General features: G+C 35.3%; 1 protein-coding gene across 9 annotated transcripts in view; it reads right to left on the reverse strand.

The window, feature by feature from the left end:
* Nucleotides 1-24453, reverse strand: part of ZNF148 (zinc finger protein 148) — a 162540-nt gene that overhangs the window by 22719 nt on the left and 115368 nt on the right. For all 9 annotated transcript variants that reach the window (XM_042955705.1, XM_042955706.1, XM_042955708.1 and 6 more), the window contains 3 exons: nucleotides 17534-17659; nucleotides 8020-8143; nucleotides 6469-6552 (listed from right to left, as the gene is read on the reverse strand). In XM_042955705.1, the coding sequence (XP_042811639.1) occupies nucleotides 6469-6552; nucleotides 8020-8143; nucleotides 17534-17659 (334 nt within the window). The remainder of the gene's footprint in view (nucleotides 1-6468; nucleotides 6553-8019; nucleotides 8144-17533; nucleotides 17660-24453) is intronic.

The raw sequence follows: 24453 nt of genomic DNA on the forward strand, positions 1-24453 counted from the left end.
TAATAAATTTGTCACTCCTTAGCCTGGCATCAAGATTTGACAATACAGTTCTAAAATCAAGCTTTCTAGTCTTAGCTCTTCACCCCCCATCTACACCATCCCCTTTTCTGCTCTATTCAGAATGGCCACTTATACACTGTCCATCTTGCTTTTTACTCCATATCAGGTGGGACCTGCTCTTACTGCTACATCCACAGACTTCATTTCAGGCAGGCACACCCAGTTACCTGCAAGCTGTAAGGCCAGGTCTGTGAGTGGCTCTGCTCTTACCCGAACAAAATAAAAACCTCCATGTTTAAAATCAAAAGTTTTTGTCAACCCAAAATTTTCTTGGTGCTTGATCTACCCTTTGAATAGCATACTGGTTAAGAGAATGAATTCTGAAGACCCGGACTGTGTTGTTAACCAACTGCGCACACTGAGGCAAGTTACTATTTAATCATTTTGACCCTCAGTTTCCTTACCTGTAAAAAAAAAAAAAAAGTGGGGTGGGGGGGGGGGAGAATAGTAGCCTCTCCTTGCAGGACTGCTGTGAGGATAAAGTGAGATAACTTATGTACTGTTTAATTCAGTTCTTGGCAGAGAACAGGTACTCAATAAATTTATTTGACATTATTATTAGGGTCATGATCTGAATTCTTAGGAATTTCTAGCTTTTTAACTATCTTAAAGTACCTGCCTCTTTTTGGTTCTTTTAACCTAGCACATTTAGCATACCTAGCAAGACACACTGCTTGTCCTGTTATGTGGCATCTCCAATTGTCCTGATGTCTTTCAAAATGTCTGTCACTCTCTCTGTGTTTCTGAACTTATTATCTGCTTACCTATCTCTGCCCAAACATTCCCAACTTCAATACACCAGATTTTTCTCCTGGTCCTGGCTTCATCATGCTTCTGCTCTACTACCTATAGTTCCCGTGATGACACCTAACTGCCATGTAACACATGGAAAACTCTAACATCTTCCACGAAGCCACCGATCTGAATCTTCACTGGCCTAAACACTTCAAGCACATGTTGTCTGTACTTGCTTGTACAGGACTTGTCAAATTGTGAGTCATCTCACTCACATGTTCACTCATTCAATAATGATACAAATAAAAGAATGAGACTACTTCGAGATTCCCAATTTGTTAAACTAGAGACTGTCAAAACAAACGATAAACTTTTTTTTTTTTAACTACAGACACTATGAACTAACAAAGAACATTTCACATGGATTTGAGGGGAAGGGACTCACATACACAAAATATACACAACTGAAAACTAGGCAACTTTCATTATACAGCCTCTGGTTCTCCGTATTTCGGTACTAATGCATAATGTTAAAATGGAGTTAATTTTCAGAATGACTTCTCCGAACAAATAAAAAAACTTTAAAAGTATGACATAGTTTTATTTATTTATGTACGTATGTGTGTGTATACACATGTGTATATGTGGGTGTGTGTATGATTTCTTTTACATCTTTACTGAGATACTTGGTTTTATAGTGTTAAAAAGCTTTATATGTATTTTATGTGTAATCAAATCTTTTAGTGTGAACTATCAACAGTTTTACAGAGGGAAAAAACCTGGTTTCTGGCTTTGTTAAACCAGAGAAATGTCAGTCACAGCAATCTGTAGTTAGTTCCCTGCTTAATCTTTCTTGGCAGGCTCTGCCCATGCCAGTGCTAGTATCTAGCTTCAGCAATCAAAGTGCCAGCAGCAAGTAATGCAGGCAACATCCTCAGTAGCAAAAACAGTATTCACTTCCTTCATCTCCACAAACAAGAGTTAAACTCTAACTAGGTCTGTAACATTTTCCTTTAATGAGACCTCTCTCTATTATAGCTAATAAACTACAGATTGGGGATTCAAATAAGAGAAAAAAATTGTATGTTTTATTAATAACTGAACTATAAAGAAGGAAGTACAAAGTGTTGAGTTAATTTAGTCAAGGGTGAATCAACATTCTTACTCCACCCCACTAGCCCAACTGGTTTTTAAAAAAAGAAAATGCTATCGTTCAGCCTTTTAACACGGTTGCGAATAAAAGTCAGAGTCAGAAGGAAAAGCAGCTCAACATGTTTCAGGTGTAAAGAGTGCTAACTTAGGTGACAGGTTTTCCAGGTTCTTATGTTTCATCTATACAATTGTATGTATGAAGAACTAAAGCTTTAAAAAAGCTTTTTCTTAACGTTTATTTTTAAGAGAGAGACGGACACACTGTGAGCAGGGGAGGGGCAGAGAGAGAGGGAGACAGAATCTGAAGCCGGCTCCAGGCGGAGAGCTGTCAACACAGAGCCCAAAGTGGGGCTCGAACTCACAAACTCATGACCACGATCTGAGCCAAAGTCGGACACTTGACCAACCGAGCCACCCAGGCGCCCCCAAAGCCTTAAAGAAAAAAAAAAAAGGAAAAGAAACTAATGAAAATGCTTAACTCTGAATGATTTGATTTTCAAAATCCTTTTTATTTTAGGGAGGAAGAAGATTCTATAAAAACTTCCCCACATACAAAAATGGCTCCTGACATCTTACTAATGAGATAAAAATAAATTATGAAAACTGCCATACTATAAAAATAACCATGATTTGCTAAAACAGGCAGAATATCAAGATAGGTATTCTGTGGTTTACTACTTATTGGAATTTAGAGAACTAATACAAAATTAAAATAAAATATTGAGGGGCAGCTGGGTGGTTCAGTCAGTTAAGCATCCGACTTGATTTCAGCTCAGTCATGATATCTCAAGGTTCGTGAGATCCAGCTCTGCATCAGGCTCTGCACTACAGCATGGAGCCTGCTTGGGATTCACATTCATTCTCTCTCTCCCCCTCTCCCCCTCCCCCCCCAAAACAAATAAAATAAAATAAAATATTGAAAATTATATTAAGTTCTTTACACCTCAAACCCATACCCCCTTCTCCATGGCAGTAAGACTGCCACTTCCTTAGAGTAAAAGTGTGACAAGGTGCCTAGAGAAGAACATAACTGGATATATGTTATTTGAAAATTTAGTCTATATATGCATTTGAAAATGCAAAGGAAAAGACACCATAGATAAAATAAAAGTACATGATGACATCGTAAATCTGACAGTGACAATGAATGCTTAACTTTGGTATGTACGTGACCCTAAACAAAATGATCAATTAAGATGTTTATGTTCAATCTTGGCTTCAAGTCCACACCTTCTCTCCCATATTCCCAAACATACCGTAAGCAAAGGGCCTAGAACACATTCACAAAGAAGATAGAAATCTCCCATAAATGCCAAAAATAGCAGTCCCAAGAATATTTGCCCTTTTCAATGCTTTAGGCTACAGCTTTAGCCAGAATTTCATGGATCAGCCTCTAGATGAAACAGTACTCCCCCTAAAAATGATATTTCATAGGTTAATCCACATTCTGGAAACATTATTAAGTGATAACCTATCCAAGCTGAGTTTTACAATTTTCTATTTGAAAAGCAAATCAAGCTTTTGGTTTTTAAAAGCCACAGATTTCTTGATTGGTGACAAAAGCAGTCAAGCAGGTAATGATTTTCAATCGTGTTGCAAATAGAGCAGAGTACAGGCTTGGAGGCTGGGAAAGCTACAGGAGTCAGTAGAATGAGGCCTAGAGGAATGAGGGAGACCGTAAGGAAAACTGAGCCTGTAGGAACTAGCAGTTCTTCTCATGACATGACCTTTGAGGATCAGTTGATAAATGACTCATTACCTTCTAGACAATTTAAAAATGGATAAAAATACACAAAATTTCTTTACTGCCATAACTACTTCGATGCATTCTTCTAAATTAAGAACCTAGAGAGAGAAAGCCTTGACATGGGCAAACTTTAGGGCACTGCCCCCCTCTCCAAAACTAAAAGCCATTTAAAACATGAAAGAAGAACAGTAAGGACAGAATAATACATGTTGGAGAACATATTTGTGGTTCTAAATATATATTCCCAGATAGGTATAGCTTACAGGTATCTCGATTACAAGACAAAAGTACCTTACTGTCTTCAGAAAGAGTCCATAAAAAGAACCAAGAAAATGAAGAAGGAAAAGCAATTCCCTTTTTGTCAGTTCCATCTGGGGGGTTGAGGTGGGGTGAACAGTGAAGCAAACTGAGTCTCTCTTCAAAAGAAACTTTTCTCTGTTAAGGAACCATAGTTACTGGTTTGCTCTGGTTGTTCCTCTCAATTTCTTATCTTTTTCTAACTGTATACTCTATAACATGAGAACCCCAGCCTTTGCTTCCGTCCTTTTTAGATATTACTAAATATCTTAGGAAGATATTTACTAAATAACTTAGGAAGGCTAAGCTGTAAGTGGCTTAGTGGCATAGCAAGAAAAACTCAAAAAAGTCCAAAGATATTGTTCTGCTTCTAGTCCCATTCTGCAGTTAAGTGATTTCACATGTATATCTGGAGTCACAGAGTTAAGTTGGAATCTTAGCTCCATCATATATTTACCAGATTATATAAATTTAGAAAAATTTCTTAACTTCTTCTGTGTGCTTCATCTTACTTCCTCAACAAAAAATGTGGACAGTAATAGCTCCTCTTTCAAGATTAATGTGAGAACTAAATGAGCTATTTAACAAAATATTTATTAGCACAATATCTGATCTTAGTAAATTATCAATAAATATTAACTACCCATTATAACCTGTTTAAATCCAAGATACCCTTCCTGGCCTAGGAGAGTTGTTTTTCCAGTGAGATTACAGAGTTGTGACCAGCACATTAAAGAAAAATTTACTAGAACAGAACAGAAAATAGCAGAGTGCAGTAACAGAAAGTACTGTTTCAAAAATCTTCTTGTCAGATACACACACACACACACACACACACACACACACACACACACACACACTCCCCTCTCTCCCCCCACCCCCTCTCTCTCAACTGAGCCTCCTGCAGTTTGTCTGTGTTCCGTTCCCTACATACCCTTAATAGCTAACACATCTGACTCTTGCTCAAGGGCACAACAGCATGTTGTATAAAACTCTACAACACTTCTCACACTGTGCTTGTTTATATGTATGTCTCTCCCATTAGAATATAAATTTCATGGAAACTACCTTATATTGCCTGTGTATTTCTGATACCTGAAAAATACTGAAGGCTCAGTAAATTTTTGTTGAATGAATGAGTAAATCATCAAAACCTAATAGGTATTAAGAACATACAAAATTATTTAAGCAGTTTGTCATTACCTGATCAGGTTTTATTACTGTACAGAAATATAAATTTGGCTACAAGTTGCATAAAATCAATAAAGTTGTTCTTTCTCCCAAAGTGCCTATTACACTCCCTTCCATCTGGAAGTGATGAATATATGTTTACTTAAGAAACTGAAATGGATGTTGTGCATAATGATCTCTGAAAAGTAGAACTTTAAAGTATATACATGTGCTGCACAGTTGGAAGTTTTATTTAAGGAGACCGGCCACATTCATGCTTCTTTGTTAGGGGCAAAAAGAAAGGGAAGTTATTAGGCAGAAGAAGTTGCTTCTTTTATATGACAAACTGTCCAGGATGCCTTTTCATAGGTACTACAGGTACCTTGAGAAAACATCGAAATAATAACACTGGGCAGATACTTGCTTAATTACTTAATATAGAAAAATATGAAGAACATTAGTATTTTCAATATTCATATATCACCATCATTCCCAAATCTGTTTAAATGTAAGAATCAAAGTGATACCAATTCACCAACTCTGCTTTTGTTCCATCACAAAAAAGGCAAAACACTAGAAATAAATTCTAAAGAAACACTTTTCACCATGCTTATAGACATCAAAGTCAAAAGCTAACAGTCTACTAAGTCAAGGTTATATATAAAACTTGGCTTTACATTTGTCAAAAAATAAAATAAAATAAAATAAAATAAAATAAAATAAAATAAAATAAAATAAAATAAAAGCAAATAAAATAAAAGCAAATAAACACCTGCTCTAAAATAAGACTTAACTTTTTAAGGTATGGGTTCCTTTATAAGTGATCTGAAATATTTGTTTCTAAATCATTAACAACTTAGCCCAAAAAACTGGAAGTCTCCAATTTATTAGGATTACAACTCTCTTGACACAGTAAGCTATATACATGAACTAGTAAGGGAAAAAAAGTGTGGTATCTTAGGGCTCAGGCATTTTGCTTCTTGCCACTAATTAATATGAACGATAATTACCTAACCCTAAACTTTTTAAACATCTTAGGAAAAAGCTATTTCACAAAAATCTTCTTACATCCTTTTAAATATATTTTATTATGAAATTCTATTTCAAAGTAATTTATTGGGCTTGGACATTAAAGCCAAGTCTTAACAGTTAAGATTGATTTATTGAAAGGAAAAATCTAAACTATGATATACACTCTTAAGAAACAAAACTGATGAAAAGTGGCAAGCAGTTGCTATCTGTTAAAAATTTTTCCCCATATTTAGAATGATAAACTTAATGACCGTAAGAAGGGTGGCAACACTCACCAGTATGAATCTTCTCATGTCTCTGTAGCAGGTACTTCTGTATGAAACGCATGTCACATTGACTACATTGAAATGGTTTTTCACCTTAAAATAATTTCACATCCACAAATTAGTTACTGGATAAAACACAGTTCATAGTTACTATTTCTGAGGAAAGATAAATCTTGAAAGCCCAAATTCTTTAAAATTCCAAATTATCCATAAAATATTTTTATACTATTCATTAATTTAACAGAATTTTATTTCCTCAATTTTCCCCCCAAAATTAGAAAATTCACATTCTCACAATCATAGAAAGATGAGATCAAATCTGCTCTATGTCTGAAGAAAAGGAAAAGGAAAAGGAAAAGGAAAAGGAAAAGGAAAAGGAAAAGGAAAAGGAAAGGGAGAGAGAGAAGGAAAGGAAAGGGAGAGAGAGAAGGAAAGGAAAAGGAAAAGAAGAAAGAGAGGGAAGGAGAAAACAATCAAAAAATCAGAAGACTAGAAAGAACTCTACAGGTTATCTATGCTATCTTAAACATCTCTTCTTCCTTTTTATCCAAAAGAAGATCCACCCACCTTGTTCTCTGTGGCTAACTATCACTTTATGCCCTTTCAATTATTTTCTCCAGGACTTTGGGAACTTTCAAACATCTTTTTCTTTTTTTTTTTTTTTTTAAATCTTGTCTCTTCAATCATTCCTTCTCTGCTGGAACCTTTCCTAGTAAGTATTCTTCAGGTCTGTCCTTTGCAAACAAACTTTCCAGAAATCTTGAAACACTCCAACCTTATTACTTTCTCTCATTCCTTTTCACCATTTCTTCTTAATAGAGTAGTTTACCCCATGTCTCAAATCCTCCACCACCCACTTGTGCTTTAACCCTTATACTCTGCTTTCTTAAAAGCTACTCGTGCTCTCTTTGCTATTTATTCTAACAGCTCTTCTTCAGTTCTCTATTCCTCTCTATCCTCTATGAAGGTTGTGCCATTGCTGATTATACCCTCCTTGGAACCGTCTCTTCTTTTAGTTTCTGGGATACTGTAATTTCCTAGTCCATCAAACGTACCTTACTACTCTATCTTCCCACCCCATATCCTTTAATTTAACCTACGTGTCCAGTGTGTTTCCCCAAGGATCTGTGATTAGTCTTTAGTTCTGCTCTCTATAATGTCATGTTCTTAATTATCATTTTTTAATATCTGATTCCCAAATTCATATTTCAAACTCCATCTGGATGTCTTGCAGAGAAAAATAAATGTTGATAGGCTTTTAATAATACATTCTTTAACAGTTTCTCTAACTGAAAAGAACACATTAAGCCAGATAAGTGTTTAATTATATTATATATAATTATATTATAATTATAATTAATTATGCACATTCGTGCCCATTGTTTTCTCATTTAAAGTTTTCCTGGTTTCCTTCTGATATTCTGGCCTATGAAATCTCTGATTTGAAATAAATACCTGGTTAGTTACAGTCTTAGAAATGAATGACATTTACACAAAGATGAAAATAGTAAAAATAATAATCTCTTAATGGCCATAGGCCCATTTTAATTCAAGAAATACCTGTATGAATGAACACATGTCTCTGTAAGTGATAGTTCGTTCTAAAGGCAGCATTGCAGTGCTCACAAACGTGAGATTTAGGGGTTTTCAAACCAAGTGATCCATCCTCATTTATTGTAAGGATCTAGTTAAAAACAAAAAAAGATAAAAACAAAAGAAGTCTTAAAAACATAATACTCACAAAGGTAATGCTTTTAATTTTTTTGTTTTTTAAGTGTTTAATTATTTTTGAGAGACAGAGCATAAATGGGGGAGGAGCAGAGAGAAAGAGACACAGAATCCAAAGCAGGCTCCAGGCTCTAGGCTCTGAGCTGTCAGCACAGAACCTGATGCAGGGCTCGAACCCACGAACTGTGAGATCAAGACCTGAGTCGGAGTCCGATACTTAACCAACTGAGCCACCCAGGCGCCTCAAGGTAATGCCTTTTAATGCAAACAATGGTCACCAGAAATTATGACATTTTTCCCCCAAACTTGAAAAGGTTATTAGAATAATGTTATCACTAATTGTAGGAAGGTACAATGTGACTCAGAATGGTAAAAATTATTAGTAAAACCTTGGAACTTGGTTAAATAAGATCTCAGCACTCTGTCCCTTCTCCAAAGCTGATGTCTAACAGAGTCCCTAAGTGCTCTCTGCTAGGGTGAGTATAACTTTATTTTCAATTTCAAACTGTCACAAACATAGGACAAAAGTTTTATGTTTTAGATACATATGGCATAAATATCAATCAGCATAGGACTGGTTAAATAAATCATGGAAAATGAATACAATTTAATGTTATGTGGTTGTAACATAAAATGAGAAAACTCTCTATATATTTATATGGAAAAAGCTCCAGGATTTATTAAGTAAAATATTCAAGGTTTAGAATTTTGTACACAATTCTGCATATTTTTATATATAAAAAAGTACATACAAGGATATATATTTGTATATGCATAATATTTAAGAAGGGTACACATAAAACATGTATAGTAGCCTTGGTTGTGATGGCGGGAACTTGGCAGAGAGGAGATAAAGTGGGAGGGGGACTCTACACTGTTTACACTTAAACCCTTTTCTGAACTATATAAATGCTACCTGTTGCATCCCCCCCCCCCCCCTTTTTAAAGAAGAGAAAAAGAGCAATCTAAGTTTTCAAGTCATCCAGCATAGAATTTCGAGTCTGGTTCAGTCTAGGATGTCTAAGGTTATTTATTCTAAGACTACTAAGCTACTGTTGAGCACATTCCTAAAAACATTTATTGAATAAATAAACCAGAATGGCTATGGAGAAGGAAGATGGGTGACAAAGAAATCAACCTTATCTTCCTGGGCTTCATGAGGTTGAGAGTATTACGGGCCTGGTTTGGGCAGGGCCTGAGTGCAGCTCACCTTTGGGTTTCATGTATTCCAATTTATCAATCATTTGTTGCACATGCAACATTAAACTGACTCATCGGACACACAGCAGAGTAATAATAAATAATCTTTTTTTTTTTCATTATTGAGGAGAGAAGAAATGAGATAGCAGAATATGATGTGAAGATAACAAAGAAAACTAGTAGGAGATCAGATCAGGAGAAGCACAGCAAGCAAGAGGGAAACAATACTGGAGGTGGAGGCATATAGAGTGGGAACTATGAAACTGTGTCCCACATAGGGTACAACAATCTATGTAACATCTTAGGAAATACAAAGGCCTGTGGAAACTGATTAGGGCCTGTAAACACAGCTATGACCCTTTCTCAAACCTAGAAAACAGGAGAGGTAAGAGGGGAAAGGCTTTAATTTTTTAAAACATTTTTTTACTTTAAATTCAGGAAGACTGTACTGTATGTAAATCAATGGTAATTATCATGCAAATTACACAGGATATTTGGGTTCTGGGCAAACTGCCAATGTGGTCAACAAAGCTTCAAAGTCTTATGCACCAGAGTCATAAAGAGAAACATTTGGCACAAAAATGGAAGTGGGTGTCACAGCTTCCTGATGAGAGTCAGTGAGAAGAGAAAGCTTCATCTCTGGCCAGTTTAAAATTTTTTGACCCCTCCAAGTCACAAAATAATATGCAAGTTAACACTGGGCAAAACAAAACAAAACAAAAACAAAAACAACCCACACAAAATCTTTTAAAACAAGATTCAAAATATCTCTAACATAAAATAAATAACAAAAAGATGTTAAGCACTTTATATAAAACATAACCAAAAACAAGATAGCACCAGGTATTTTTCCACATATGTTGATAACAAATACAAAGATCCAAGTGCCAAAACCCATAGCAGCTCAATAGCTTTCTGTGGCATAGCAACTGCAAGGAAAGGCTCTGTAAGGAACCAATCTGGCCCAAGTTACTTAATGTGAAACGGATGTCATCCCTGATTGTACAAAGCCCTTTTATGAAGAGTTAAGGAGTCCCAGGTCATTGTTTTCTGGCATTGGAGGTAGTGCTGCCTTTTATTAAGGTGGATTTTATGGATGAAACAGCTAACACTGACTTGTGAATAAGAAGACTGAAAAATCTAGCATATTTTTAAATTCAAAGAAAAATTCTTGGACATTTTATATTTAATTTTTTTTCTTTTTTTTAGGCCAGAATAACAAACATGTTTGTATAAAAGATACTGAGTAAAATTCATCTTGCCTCAGAACTCCAGTGGCTCTTCCAATTTGTAATCTGTTTTAAATAAAACCATGTAATTTTGTTGTTTTACTCATCACTATAGCCCCAGTATCCAAAATGGTGTCTGGAACATAGTGAGACTATAAATGTCTAATGACGTGGCTACCTGCTACCCATACGAAACATCCTCACAGCTCACCACTTTATTCTTTTTAAAAATTTCTGCCAAGAGTGATGCCTTTCAATTTTTCAAAGTTACTGAACAGCGCCAGAGAGGTGGGTATGCCAAGAACAAAAGTCCCTTAGTGAAAAGAAATGGCACATTAATATACGAAAAATTTTCTTCCTTGGTATAAATGTGGCTTCTGTTCTTGTTCACAATCTTTCAAGATCTTTTCGTAGAAGGCGATCTACCAGTTAAATGTGTCTGCCTTAGAGATTAGCAGTCCCATTTGCTACTAACCCAGTACCATAAAATATTTTTGCTTTTCTTTTCCCCCTCAACATATGAACATGATTACAATCAAAGATTTTAGATTTCAAGGTGTAAGTCCTAAAATGCCTCCTATAATATCGCCACATGCTTTATCGTGCTTCCTGTCACTCCCGCTTTTGGAGAAATATGGCATATTATACAGACCAAGCAATTGGGCTTTATCATGAATAGAGAAATTAGTAAGAGTCCAAACAATACTCAACATATTTGATTTTCTTAGCTGTTTATAAATTTAAGAGATAATTTCTTAGTAAAAAATTTCAAAACTGAATGGAACTCCTCAATCCACTTTCTTAATTTCATGGTCCATTAGTAGATATAGACACCCCTCAGTGAAAAAAAGTTTTACTGTCCGAAAAGACAGACATGATTTTCTCCATTCTCTATCTGCTACGTACTATTAAAAGTATTACGGCATATTTTAAGCTAATGATTGTAAGTTTTATCATACATTCTTTTTTTTTTAATGTTTATTTTTGAAAGAGAGAGCAAGTGAGAGAGCAGGGGAAGGACAGAAAATCCCAAGCAGGCTCCATGCTGTCTACACAGAGCCTGATGCAGGGCTTGAAACCACAAAACAAATCTTGAGATCATGACTTGAGCCCTGAGCTACCCAGATGCCCCATCATACATTCTTAAATCAATGTAAACCATCTTCTACACCAACAAAAACCAAAAGACAATGTAGAGGTGATAGTTTAAGTTTCTCATCTGTTGTGAGTCAGTTCACTGCAAATGGAGGTGGAAAATGAGATCTTCTAAAATTCTCTTTATTCTGGGATGCCTGGGTGGTTCAGTTGGTTAGGCGTCCGACTTCGGCTCAGGTCATGATCTCACGTCTCATGAGTTTGAGCCCCACATCAGGCTCTGTGCTGACAGCTCGGAGCCTGGAGCCTACTTTCGACTCTGTGTGTGTCTCTCTCTGTCCCTACCTTGCTCACACTCTCTCTCAAAAATAAAACAGAACATTAAAAATAATAAATTAATTAATTAAAAAATCTCTTTATTCTTCAAATCCTATTAGAAATAAAAGAATAGTGCAATTTCAAAGACATACGACAAAATAACACAGCAATAACCACCACAACATCTTGACCATCCTGGTTATCTCTGATATCCCACCCTCACACTGTCACTTTGATTCTTCAGATTTTTACTATCTCTCCATACTAGATTTTATATATTACAAATTTCATTTTAAAATGAAAAGCTTTTCAGGCCATGTCATGGGATCAAGCCCTGTGTCAGGATTCATACTGAGTATGGAGTCTGCTTAAGATTCTCTCTTTCGGGGCGGCACCTGGGTGGCTCAGTTAAACATCCAACTTCAGCTCAGATCATGATCTCACGGTCCATGAGTTTGAGCCCCAAATTGGCATCACTGCTGTCAGCACAGAACCAGCTTTGGATCCTCTGCCCCCCGCCCCGCCCCTTCCCTGCTCTCTCTCTCAAAAATAAGTTAACATTAAAAAAAAAAGAAAAAGATTTTCTTTCTCTAAAATAAAAAAATAAACAATAATTTAAAATGACAAGCTTCTGATAGTGCCAGAACATGAAATTCACTATCTTGTAAGCATGGTACAATAACTAATGTTCAGCATAATAACCATGAGTTTTAGAAAGAGTCATTTCTCTCAGGTTTCCTAAATACTAGGCAAAAAAAAAATGTGCAACAGTTTTTAAAGAAAGGTTTACATCAAAATATTTTTTAAAGTTAGGGGGGTTTGGTTTTATGGGAAAATTATTTATCCAGAATACGGAACTCCCTGGGAAATGAGAGAAATAAAATATTAATACTTCTTTTACTAATGTTCCTCTTCATTTTTCTCTTAAATACTATTCTGTACTTCTATTCCTGGTCTTATAAGCAGTTCTTCAGCTTCAACACCACTTCTTCCACAATCAAGTTAACGCGTAGGAGAAAGTATGACAAATGCCTGGTAATATCTATTTCTCTGTCCCCTTTAATTAAGTTTTCTCAATTTTATAAAATTTAAGATCTTTTTGATACCAAAATCACAAATCTTTTCTGGGAACCAATGGTTTATAATAAATTGCTGAGAAAGGATTCTCTATATTTACAATCTATGTGATTTGTGGAATATTCTATGCTTTCTGAGTTCAATATAACTTTGAATAATCAATTTCTACGCAGACCACCTAAAAAGTATTGTAACAAACATAGTTCCCTTCTTCAGCACTTGGTAAGAGATTCTGGCATATAATAGGCAACCAAATTGTTTGCTGAGAGAATGAAGAAAAAGGAGATACATTTCAGAATAAAGAAGCAATTAAAAGTACTCTGCTCTATCTCATTCAATTACTAAGACATTTGAAAAGACCTATAAAATGTATACAATACTGAATTAAGATAATATTGTTATATTTTACTGAAAAAGATTCTTAGGGGCAGCTGGGTGGCTTAGCCCATTAAGTTTCCGATCTTGATTTCAGCTCAGGTCATAATCTCAGAATTCGTGTGTTAGAGCCCCACTTTGGGCACAGCACAGAGCCTGCTTGGGATTCTGTCTCCCTCTCTATCTGCCCCAACCACCTTTGTGCTCTCCCTCTCAAAAACAAATAAATAGGGGTGCCTGGGTGGCTCAGTCAGTTAAGTATTTGACTCTTGATTTTGGCTCAGGTCATGATCTCACGGTTTCATGAGTTTAAGCCCCACGTTGGGCTCTGTGCACTGACCAGGTGGAATCTGCTTGAGATTCTCCCTCTCTCCGTGTCCCTCCCCTGCTCTCACTCACTTTCAAAATAAATGTCAAAAATTTTTTTTTTAAATTAAGATTTTTAGAGTTCATTGATGTTAACTCAATAATCCTCATAAAAACTTTGTGGTGTGAAATGTTACTTCTTGATTCACATAACAAGTCAGTATCAAAGTAGTATCTCATTTGTTCAGAAACTTCTAGTATTAAGACTTGAGATTCCCAAGCTTAAACATAAATCACAATTGCCTTGGACTCTTTTAAAGTACAAATGGAAAGCCCCACAACAAGAATCCCCAGGGATGAGGCCTGGGTATTTAAACCTGGAAAAGCCAGGGCAGGGTGCCTGGGTGGCTCAGCTGGGTGAGCATCCGACTCTTGGTTTCAGCTCAGGTCATGAACTCACAGTTTGTAAATTCAAGCCCCGCAACAGGCTCTGTGCTAACAGTGTGGAGCCTGCTTAGGATCTCTCTCTCCCTCTCTCTCTACCCCTCCCCCACTGTCTCTCGAAATAAATAAATAAACTTAAGAAAAAAATTTTTTAACTGGAAAAGCCCTATAGGGGATTCTAATAACAGCCAGGAGGACACCCACTAACATGAATGTACTGAGAATGAATTAAGTTTACTAAGACTTTTCACACATTTCTAATAACTTCAGTTCTCCATAGTCCTAATCCACAACAAAACAGAAAGAGAGTCAAAGGGGCAATGGAACTAAGTATACCAATGTAAAAATGAATAGCATGTCATTAAAAAAATGAGACAATGAGCAAGTATAAGCAGTCAAAAAATACTTAAAGTCTGCCAGCCAGGAGTTTTCAGGGTAAGGGGGAAAAAAGCCCTAATATCTCAAGTCCTCCCAAAAGGCTTCGTTAGAATACATACGAGTTTTGTAAACATTTACATCATCAACATAGACATTAGACAAGACATTATAGTTCAAATGCGTTATATTTAAAAAGAAAACACATTAAAAATTTCCAATGAAGTGGTTAAAATTAAATTAAATTTGGCATTTAAAAGGGGCAAGATTTTATTATGTAGGGAACTTACTTTCATAAAACAGCTTAATCCAGGATACTACCAAATAACTTGACCTAGCTAACATTCCTTAGTTTGACTACCCTCTTCTTCTTCAGAGATGTTGCCAAGTGCATTTTAGCAATTTTCAATTTTTAAGATGACAATGCTTTGCCATATGATAAAGGCATAGAAAGCAATTATTGCTTCAAATCCACAGCAGCTAAACATGACGTAACAATACAGTACTTCTCACTACAAAGCTTATCTTGAAAGGAGCCACAATTATAGGGATGCAGAAGCTCTAACATTTTAACTTAAAGTCTACCACATTAGTTATATTTCCTATACAAGATCCCCAATCTAATATGACACAATGGTGGCACACACTCAAAATATTCATAATAACAAAATTCAAGATCTGGGAAAGGTTTTAGGGGAAAGTGGAGTCCTCTAAGCACAACAAGTTATAGTTCTTTGAGAAACTTAAAACTGTTTTTAAGGAATTTAAAACAAACAACACTTTCACTTATAAACACAAGATAACCTTTTCTTTCTCTTCTTATAAAAAGGCAGAAACAGTTACTTAAAGAAAAATATTATGTGTAAATTTTTTAAAACAAACTTGAGAAAATGTAAAATAACACACTGGTTCTGCCTCAGACTCCAGATGCAAAAATTATTCACCTGGAGACTTCAGACCAATGTTAAAAACCATCCAAAACCATTCTCTGTTACATGTAACGTGTCAAGACAATTCTCCCCACTTGCCCTTCCTCTCTCTCTCTCAAAATAAATAAATAAACTTTATAAAAAATGTTTAAAAAAAATAAAAATAAAAAATTACTGTTTTTCTTATTGTTTTTGTTATTCTCAAACCCTCATCTCCCATGTATTATTTCTGGTTATTTCACTCTCCTAAGAATTCCCTAAAAAGACCTTTCCGAAACATTTTCTTGTATGTAATATACGTAAAATAGGCCAAATCCTTTATCTAGCAAGTACATACACATACAATACATTATAAATGAGTTTATCTACAAATTAGACAAGCAAAATAGCTTAAAACCTCTAAAACTCTGATCTGTATTTACAAACACCTAGAACATATCACCAAATAAAGATTCCAAATAACATCCTACTAGAAGATAACAATCTGAGTTTTAGTCAGAATTTCAGAATACATTACACTCAATAATAGCACCAGGAAAAAAAATGGCAATGTCAAGGAGAATGTAGAACTTACACAAATCATGTTTTTTAAAAAGACTTTATTCCCCATAGAGTGGCAGTGAGCCCAAAGTAACATAATCTCTATTGCAATTTTATAAATTAATTTTTTCTCAAAACCCTGTATTGTTCTATACATGAAGAACTTGATTTATTCATTAATGTGGGGAAGAAAAGTATCATATAAATCACTGGGGAAAAAATTAGCCCCCAGAAAAGAAGGGGAAGGAAAACAGGAGGGATTTCACAAAACATGAAAACATATAAAATGCCAATAATTATGGCAGGAAAAAAGTTTAGTATGGCCAGTAATAAACCAAAATTTAAACTATAATGAGATGTCCACTTTAAGCTACGAAAAAGAAAGGTCTCACGCTTGAGAGTAAAGACAGACACACATCAGGTCCACTGTAGGTAGCAATGTAACTGGTATAACATTTCTGGAAGGAGTGATACTATGAAGAACCCTTTTTAAAAATTCATGCCCTCTGACTCAGTAACACACAAAGATCTATACCCAAATATTTTAAGTGCGGCATGATTTAAAATGAAGGCAATGAGAACACAACTTCCAACAACACAGCAATCCCCGAATATAGTACGATGTATCAAAAGACATCTTTATAAAAACCATTAAGAACTTTAATGTAAAAATCACTTACACACTGTTAAAAAATCAGGAAATTCAATCTATTAATCTTTATATACAAAGCTGGCTCTAGCATATCACGGAGTCCAAAAATAGACAAAATATATAAATAATGATTACCTAAATCACAAATGCAAAAACAAGTAGCCATCAAAATTAGGTCATATTATAATATGACCTTATTAAAAAACCCTTCTTCACTATATGAGGGAAAACAGAATTTGAAAAGTTAACTATAAAGATATAAACATACTGCTCAAAGTTCAGATACTTCTTAGGAATACCAAAATGTCACCTATAGTCAACTATTACTGTACTGAAGAGGAAAAAGAGCAGACAATTACTACTAGTATTTACTAGGTCACTTATTTACCAATCCATCATTTACCCATCAAGTATTTATTAAGGGTCTAATATGCCTACTATTCCAGGCATGGAGTTTACATTGTAGTAGAGGTATCCCACATTTCCCTGATGAATAACTGGTTAATTTTCTTGAAATTGTAATATTAATATGAATGAGCAGCAAGGGCAGAAAAGAGAGACATGGAAAAAGAAAAGTTTGTTTTTAGAAAAAAAGATAAGGTGAAAAAAGTGGAAAAATTGAAACCAATCGCCCACCACCTCCATGCAGACATGCATCCCATTCTCCTGATACAACATTCCAACTTTACGAAGCCACGTGAAATTTTTATGTCTGCTTTATGATCCAGCTAGGTTCCTGCCCATAAGATTAACCAACAGTTTGGAATCAATAGGTTAGGGACCACCACCTTAATATATTCTCTTACTTTTGCAGGAGAACGTTGTTTCCGTTTCTTCTTTTTCTGTAAGTCTACTGGCTCTCTGATTTGTTTTTTGTCTCTCATCAGTTGCTCAGACACATCAGTAAAAGTAATTTCCTGCTTTACACTTATCTGTTAAAAAAAAAAAAAAGTCAATTTTACAAATAAACAAAAAGTCCACTGTGACAAAGCCATTGCATGGTTACTCCTTTACTAAGCCTACATATAGGTGCTTCCAAAATGATTATCTGTGTGTGTGTGTGTGTGTGTGTGTGTGTGTGTGTGTGTAAGTAAATAATGTGTTGAAGAGTTCATTAACAGGCAATACAGTAATAAGAATCAAGAGTATACAAACTGAGAAATAAACCAAGATTTTACAAAAATCTATCTGGAAGAGAATATTAAAGACATTCTGGGAAAAGATTATCAGACCACAGAATAAAGCAGAAGTCAGGACAAACTAACATCAATTTCATTCCCATATTTAAGGAAACTAATGAAGTTAATTAAAAGCACAAAAAGGGGCCTAATTCGAAAATTCAGTAAAATACTGGAGGACGAAGGGAGTGTTTAGACTTCACAGGAGGCTTTCTCTCGATATACAAAATATGAAAACAACACAAAAATCCTAAAAGATAACCCACATCAAAAGAAAGGTCAAAAAATGAAAATTTAATTATCTGTAAACTCAACACTGACAGTATCTTAGCTTAGCCTGTATTTTCCTGACCTGTACATTAAATCATCACCAAATAAAGATGTTTATAGAACTGCATATAACTTTAGGTCACTGCTATGTATAAGACAGGATACTAATTACACAACAAATAAATGCTACAAGAAACATTAAGATGTCAACATTATTCCATCTTCAGCTCTGTTTTCACAGATATGAAAAGAGGTGCTTGTTCTAAAACAAAAACGCACCAAGGTTCTTAGATCAATAATGGTAATGTCAATTCTCATCACAACTGATGATCCTCAGTCATCCATTCTTTAGTACTACATTTTCAATCTATCCTTGAAATGAAAACAGAATCTTAAAACTAAAAACCGCCCAACTCAACAGCCTCTGGAATATATTACACATCCTGACCTTTCCACCATGTAAGGACACAAGAAGTGTCCTTACAATAAATGTACAACCATTACAACAAATTGTACAACCATTACAACAAATGTACAACCATAAATGTCCAATAAATGTACAACCTGGAAGAGGGCCCTTACCAGGCTAGCACCCTGATCCTGGACTTACAGCCTCCATAATCAGGAGAAATAAACTTCTGTTCTTTATAAGCTAAAGTAAAACAACAACTCCTTAATAATAATCCAGGAAATTCAATGTACTAGTGGCTACATTTTTCAAAAAATACACTAAAAAAAATGGTGCACAAGATTATAAACATCTTACAGAGTCAGTGGAAAGTTGGAAAATATAGCTATGTAGAAAGGGTTCATGAGGAAAATGCAACATAAGCTAGGGTTCAGGCTGACAAAATAAGGAATTGGAAGCTTTCATAAATTCCTGAAGTGCAGGCAGTATGAGAATCATAAATCAAGGAGAAGCTTGGCACAAAAACAGGAGGTAAATGATCAGTTAATTCTTTCTATCAGGTTATAGAATAGTAGTAGTGAACATTCTTAGGGCTTCTTTTGGTATCATTATCTGGAACATAAAGTGGTAAAATCACCACCAACAAGTCTTTGGAATACAAACATGTTCCCACCACTGAAGTGATGTGTACTGAATATAACTAACGACTTGGGTTCGGTGTGAGACAGAAGAATGATTACAGACTATGCAACCAGTTGTTGAATGGCTCTGTCCCACTTTGCAGGGGCACGAAAAAGTAGTTCCAACATTTCTGTCCGTTTCTACACTGCAAAGAAACCATGAAAATGTAGCATGCAGCACTAAGAAACAGGAATCCTTTTTAGCCAAAGTGCCAAGTAGAGTAGAAGACAAATTCACAAATAAATCCTGTAATTAGCAGATATTCACAAACCAAAGAGTGAAAAAGATTAATAAATGTATCTAAGCCTTTCAGTTATTTCCACATATATAGAAAATGGTATTTGTACTAGCATTTTTTTTATTATAAGGAACAGTTTTAATATATGAAAGCAGACTCAAACCTAGAAGTATCAATGGATCAAAACATTGTGAATGTCAGGCACACAAGAAATTACATTTTTAGAGTGCACCAACAGGCTTATTACTCATTAATGGAATAAAGTAATCTCCTCTATATATAACATAATAACACACTGAAGTATACTGATCCAGCCTAAGGTGCTGAGAAAAGATGGAGGTAACTCCAAACCATAAGGAAATGTATATGATGCTGGTAAGTCAGCTAAGAGTCAGTTGCAAAAAAATCTGAGAAAAGTTAAGTCTTCTTTGTAAGACAACCATAATCAATAAAAACATGAAACTTTCTTAAGCAAGACAAAAGAGACAATAATCATCCCTAAGTTGTCTATTCTTTCCTTGAGAACTGTCTTTACAAGAAAATCAAACTTTTAGTGTTATTTTTCATCTAAAATAAACCAAAGTATAATTAATCAGCAAATACATGATATATAAAGAGAATGGTTTGCTGGATTTTTCAGATATACTCATTAAAGCATCAAGAAAATCAACGAACTGAGAAATATGTCAGATAAAAAAACAAAATAAAAACTGGTTTCTTCCTCGTCACTTAAGCTTTACCATTCTACCTTGTCCCATGTACAACTTCATACCTGCATTTGAGACCTGAATTTCAATGCTGTCCTCACTACCAATCCAGAAATAGCATCAAACCATCAATCAGCCTAACTATCCTTCTTTCAAAAGATAGGACTAAATCCAGGCATTTCTCTACCTAAACTTGAAGCCCTCTCTAGGCCTCCCACTCTGAGACTAGGGAAGCCATCAAGCAGGACTACCCTATCTACTTCCATACTCCTATAACTTCTTCCACAACACCCTTAGAAGAGGTAGTCCTATAGTGTCATGCTTCCAACCCCTTGCCACAGCTCAAAGCTGGTTCTTTATTACTACTTCTAAAATGTATCCCTTAATTACCTTGTTTTCCTCATCTTTTGATCTTTCTCATTTCATTCTCCTAACCTTAAATATAAAGAGGTCTCTGTACACTGAAAAAATCCTTCCTTTGATTCCCATGATCACTAGTAACTCAACACCAGAATCCAGAACCACTCTTTTTCAAAACTTATTTCATTCCTGGCCCAAAAATAAACAAACGATCCTACTTACATATTTAACTATTTCATGCTCTTGTATCTTATCTTGATATCTGCAAGTAAGATATTCTTCTTCGGTATTTCTCATAATAGCTTTACTTACTCATGCAACAGCTATTAAGTGCTTGTTGTGTGCTAAACTCAGTCTAAAATAATACAACAAAAGCTTTAAATTTACTAAAATTCTAATGTGTACATAACATAATTCTAGATATTGAGAATATATTCTAAGCGTAAGGTCTCCTTCTCCATTTTTACTCCTTAAAAATGTACATGGGGAGTTTTGATGCATTATAAAAAAATAAAAAATAAAAAAACCTAGCAATTCAAGACAGCACATGTCAGGCTCAACCTAAATGAATGGTAAAAGGCAGGAATCAAAGGGAAAACTTAATGAGATTGGAAATAACTGCAAAAGGCTTCATGGATGAAATCAAAGACTTAATCAGAGCTGCAGGTTTATCTATGTATCCCCCTTTTATTTTTTTTCCTTCCCAACCTGCTACCCTTCCCAACTTCTTTCTTCCAGACTCAATAATGCTAATAAGTTAATATGACAAATGTGAAATTTACTAAAATAATGTTACCAGACAGAGTATACAATGAGCAAATATTTCATTTGGTTGCCCATTTTAGTCTACCCAATACCCACAGCTCCCAGGAAAGAAGGTGAGTCCCTTACTATCATTTTGGACTCTTCCTTCTCCTTATTCTCCGTATCTTACCATCCTTATCCAGCAACATCCATTTCACTCTAATTAACTTAATCAAATTTGCTACTTTAGGATATTATCATCTCCCCCATATAGTCTCCCATGAAAAAATTAATATAAAACTGTTTTCTTGTCATATCCCTAGTGAGGAATCTATAATAGCCCCTTGTTGCCGGTGGTATCAATTATAATCTCCCCAGCTCAGCTTTCTAGATTCTAGATGATCTACTTTACAGAAAAGATGTAGGTCACTTGGCAGAAGTATCTGTCCTTACCACCCCTCCTCTCCATTTCTGGAGCCAGATGTTCAATTTTCAATTTCCTCTCTACTCTGTGCTGACTCTGTTCCTATCCATCTCCAAGGCTCTACTGCTTCACTGCCTCTCTAAAATAATTTTCCTTATTCCACCAGCTGCGTTTTCTCTGCCTAAAAGCACACTTACAGTTCCCCTATAAAGTCATTTCTTGTAAACCAAAATTTTTCTAACAATTTCCTTCTTCTTATGGACAAATTTTTACAAAGAATAATCTGTGATAAGAATATTGACAAAATAGGGGCACCTGGGTGGCTCAGTCAGTTAAGCATCCGACTCTTGGTTTCAGCTCAGGTCATGATCTTGTGGTTCAAGGGTTCAAGCCCTGCATCAGGTTCCACGCTGGCAGTGTGGAGCCTGCTTGGGATTCGCTCTCTGTCCCTCACCCACTCATGTGCTCTCTCGCTCAAAAATAAATAAACTTAAAAAAAAGAAAGAATATAGGCAAAATAACTGCTCCAAAATTTAGAGAGATGATTATTCTGAGAGTAAAAGTAGTACATATCCATATAAAAAGGATGTGTTTATCACTAGAAGGGAACTGTTCCAAAGTATTGCCTAGGAAACAAATTAAATCAAGGTGACTACAAATATAACAAGTGTTTGAATGAAGGAAAATGAAATCACAATTAACTAAACTGCAAACATACTGCCTAAAGAAAGAATGTTAGCAATATTGAGGGGGAATATTCACGGAGTCCAGAAAAAGAGAAAGTTAAGACCAAGAGTGTTTCTGTGTGTGTGGATGTATGTATTGTGTCTATTTCCAGGATAGTTTTGGCAAGAACAGTTCAGTGTAACTGGTCAACAGGAGTATTTCTAATTCCAAGCTCACAGAGTCACAGATTAGGTCAAGGAGGAGAAGCGGTGCACTGATGGAACAGGCCTTTGTGTGAGTCATGAACTCTTAACTCTCCCTTCTGCCTGACCCACGATTGCATTCAAAATTTTGAAAGGAGCTACATTTGCCAGGGTTTTGAGGAAGTCCACAGTTATCTTCTGGTTTTGAAAGGTTCAGGGATCCAGTTTACAGCAAACATTGTAGTCTGTTTCTCTGTATTTCTTACCGTAAATCTGTATTTTGGCTGGTATACTAGCAACTTATAAATTAGAGATAACTATAAGATGAAGTAGATGAAGTGCTCCGATCAAGCTATCTTACCTGAAACAGTGCTGACCCACCCCCATCCTACCTGGACATTCCTTTCTTTCAACTACCATAACATCATGATTTAAGTTCTCTCCTGTTCTTCATGGAAGTTCTTCCGAATCCATCCTTCCAGTATATATGTACCTTCATTTTGTAAGAATTTCAGTAAATCTTTACCAATGATTTTCAAAGTGTGGTCCAGGGACTCCTGAAGGTCCTTGACACCCTTTCAGGTGGTCATGAGATCAAAAATACTTTCATAATAATACTTTTTTTTTCTTTTTTGCTTTCCTGAGTACAGAGTGGCATTTTCCAGAAGCTAACATGCGATGTCACTACAGACTGAATGTATTAGCAAATATGAGAATCCAGTTACGTTACAATAAGCCAGATAATATACAGATTTATGTAACTGTAAAACAAATTCTAATTTCACAGAACTAGAACATATAATTCCAAAATGTATACAGAACCACAAAAGACCCTATGAAAAGCAACATTGGGAAAGAAGAACAAAGCTAGGGATATCACCATCCCAGATTTCAAGATATACTACAAAGCTGTAGTAATCAAAACAGTATGGTGCTGGCACAAAAACAGACACATAAATCCATGGAAGAGAATAGAGCCCAGAAATAAACCCACACTCATATAGTCAATTAATCTAGGACAAAGGAGACAAGAATATACAATGGAGGAGATACGGTCTCTTTAACAAATGGTGCTGGGAAAACTGGACAGCTACATGCAAAAGAATGAAACTGGACCACTTTCTTACACCATACACAAAAATAAACTCAAAAGGGATGAAAGACCTAAATGTGAGGCGTGAACTGTAAAACTCATACAAGAAAGGCAGTAATCTTTGTGACATCAGTTGGCCAAAGAAACATTTTTCTAGATATGTCTCCTCAGGCAAGGAAGATAAAAGCAAAAATAAACTATTAGGATTACACCAAAAGAAATTATCTTTTACACAACAAAAGAAATTATCAACAAAATGAAAAGGCAATCTATGGAATGGGAGAAGACATCTACAAAAGATCTTTCTGATAAGGGATTAATATCCAAAGTATATAAAGAACTTCTACAACTCAATACCATAAAAACAAGAACAAAAAATAAATAATTAGCAAGTGGGCAGAGGATCTGAATAAACATTTTTCCAATTAAGACATACAGATGGCCAACAGACACAAAAAGATGCTCACTCATTATCAGGGAAATACAAATCATAATCACCAGGAAATATCACCTCCATCCATCAGACTGGCTAGAATCAAAAAGATAAGAAATAACAAGTGCTGGTGAGGATGTGGAGAGAGAAAAACTCCCGTGTACTGTTGGTCAAATATAAACTGGTGTGGCCACTGTGGAAGAGTATGGAGGTTCCTCAAAAAATTAAAAACGAAAAAAAAAAAAAAAAAAAAAAAAAAAAAAAAAAAACCCTGAAATACCTTACAATCCAGTAATTCTACTACTGGCTATTTACCCAAA

Source organism: Panthera leo, chromosome C2 (genome assembly GCF_018350215.1).
Source record: "Panthera leo isolate Ple1 chromosome C2, P.leo_Ple1_pat1.1, whole genome shotgun sequence".
In the NCBI taxonomy this organism is placed as follows: Eukaryota; Metazoa; Chordata; class Mammalia; order Carnivora; family Felidae; genus Panthera; species Panthera leo.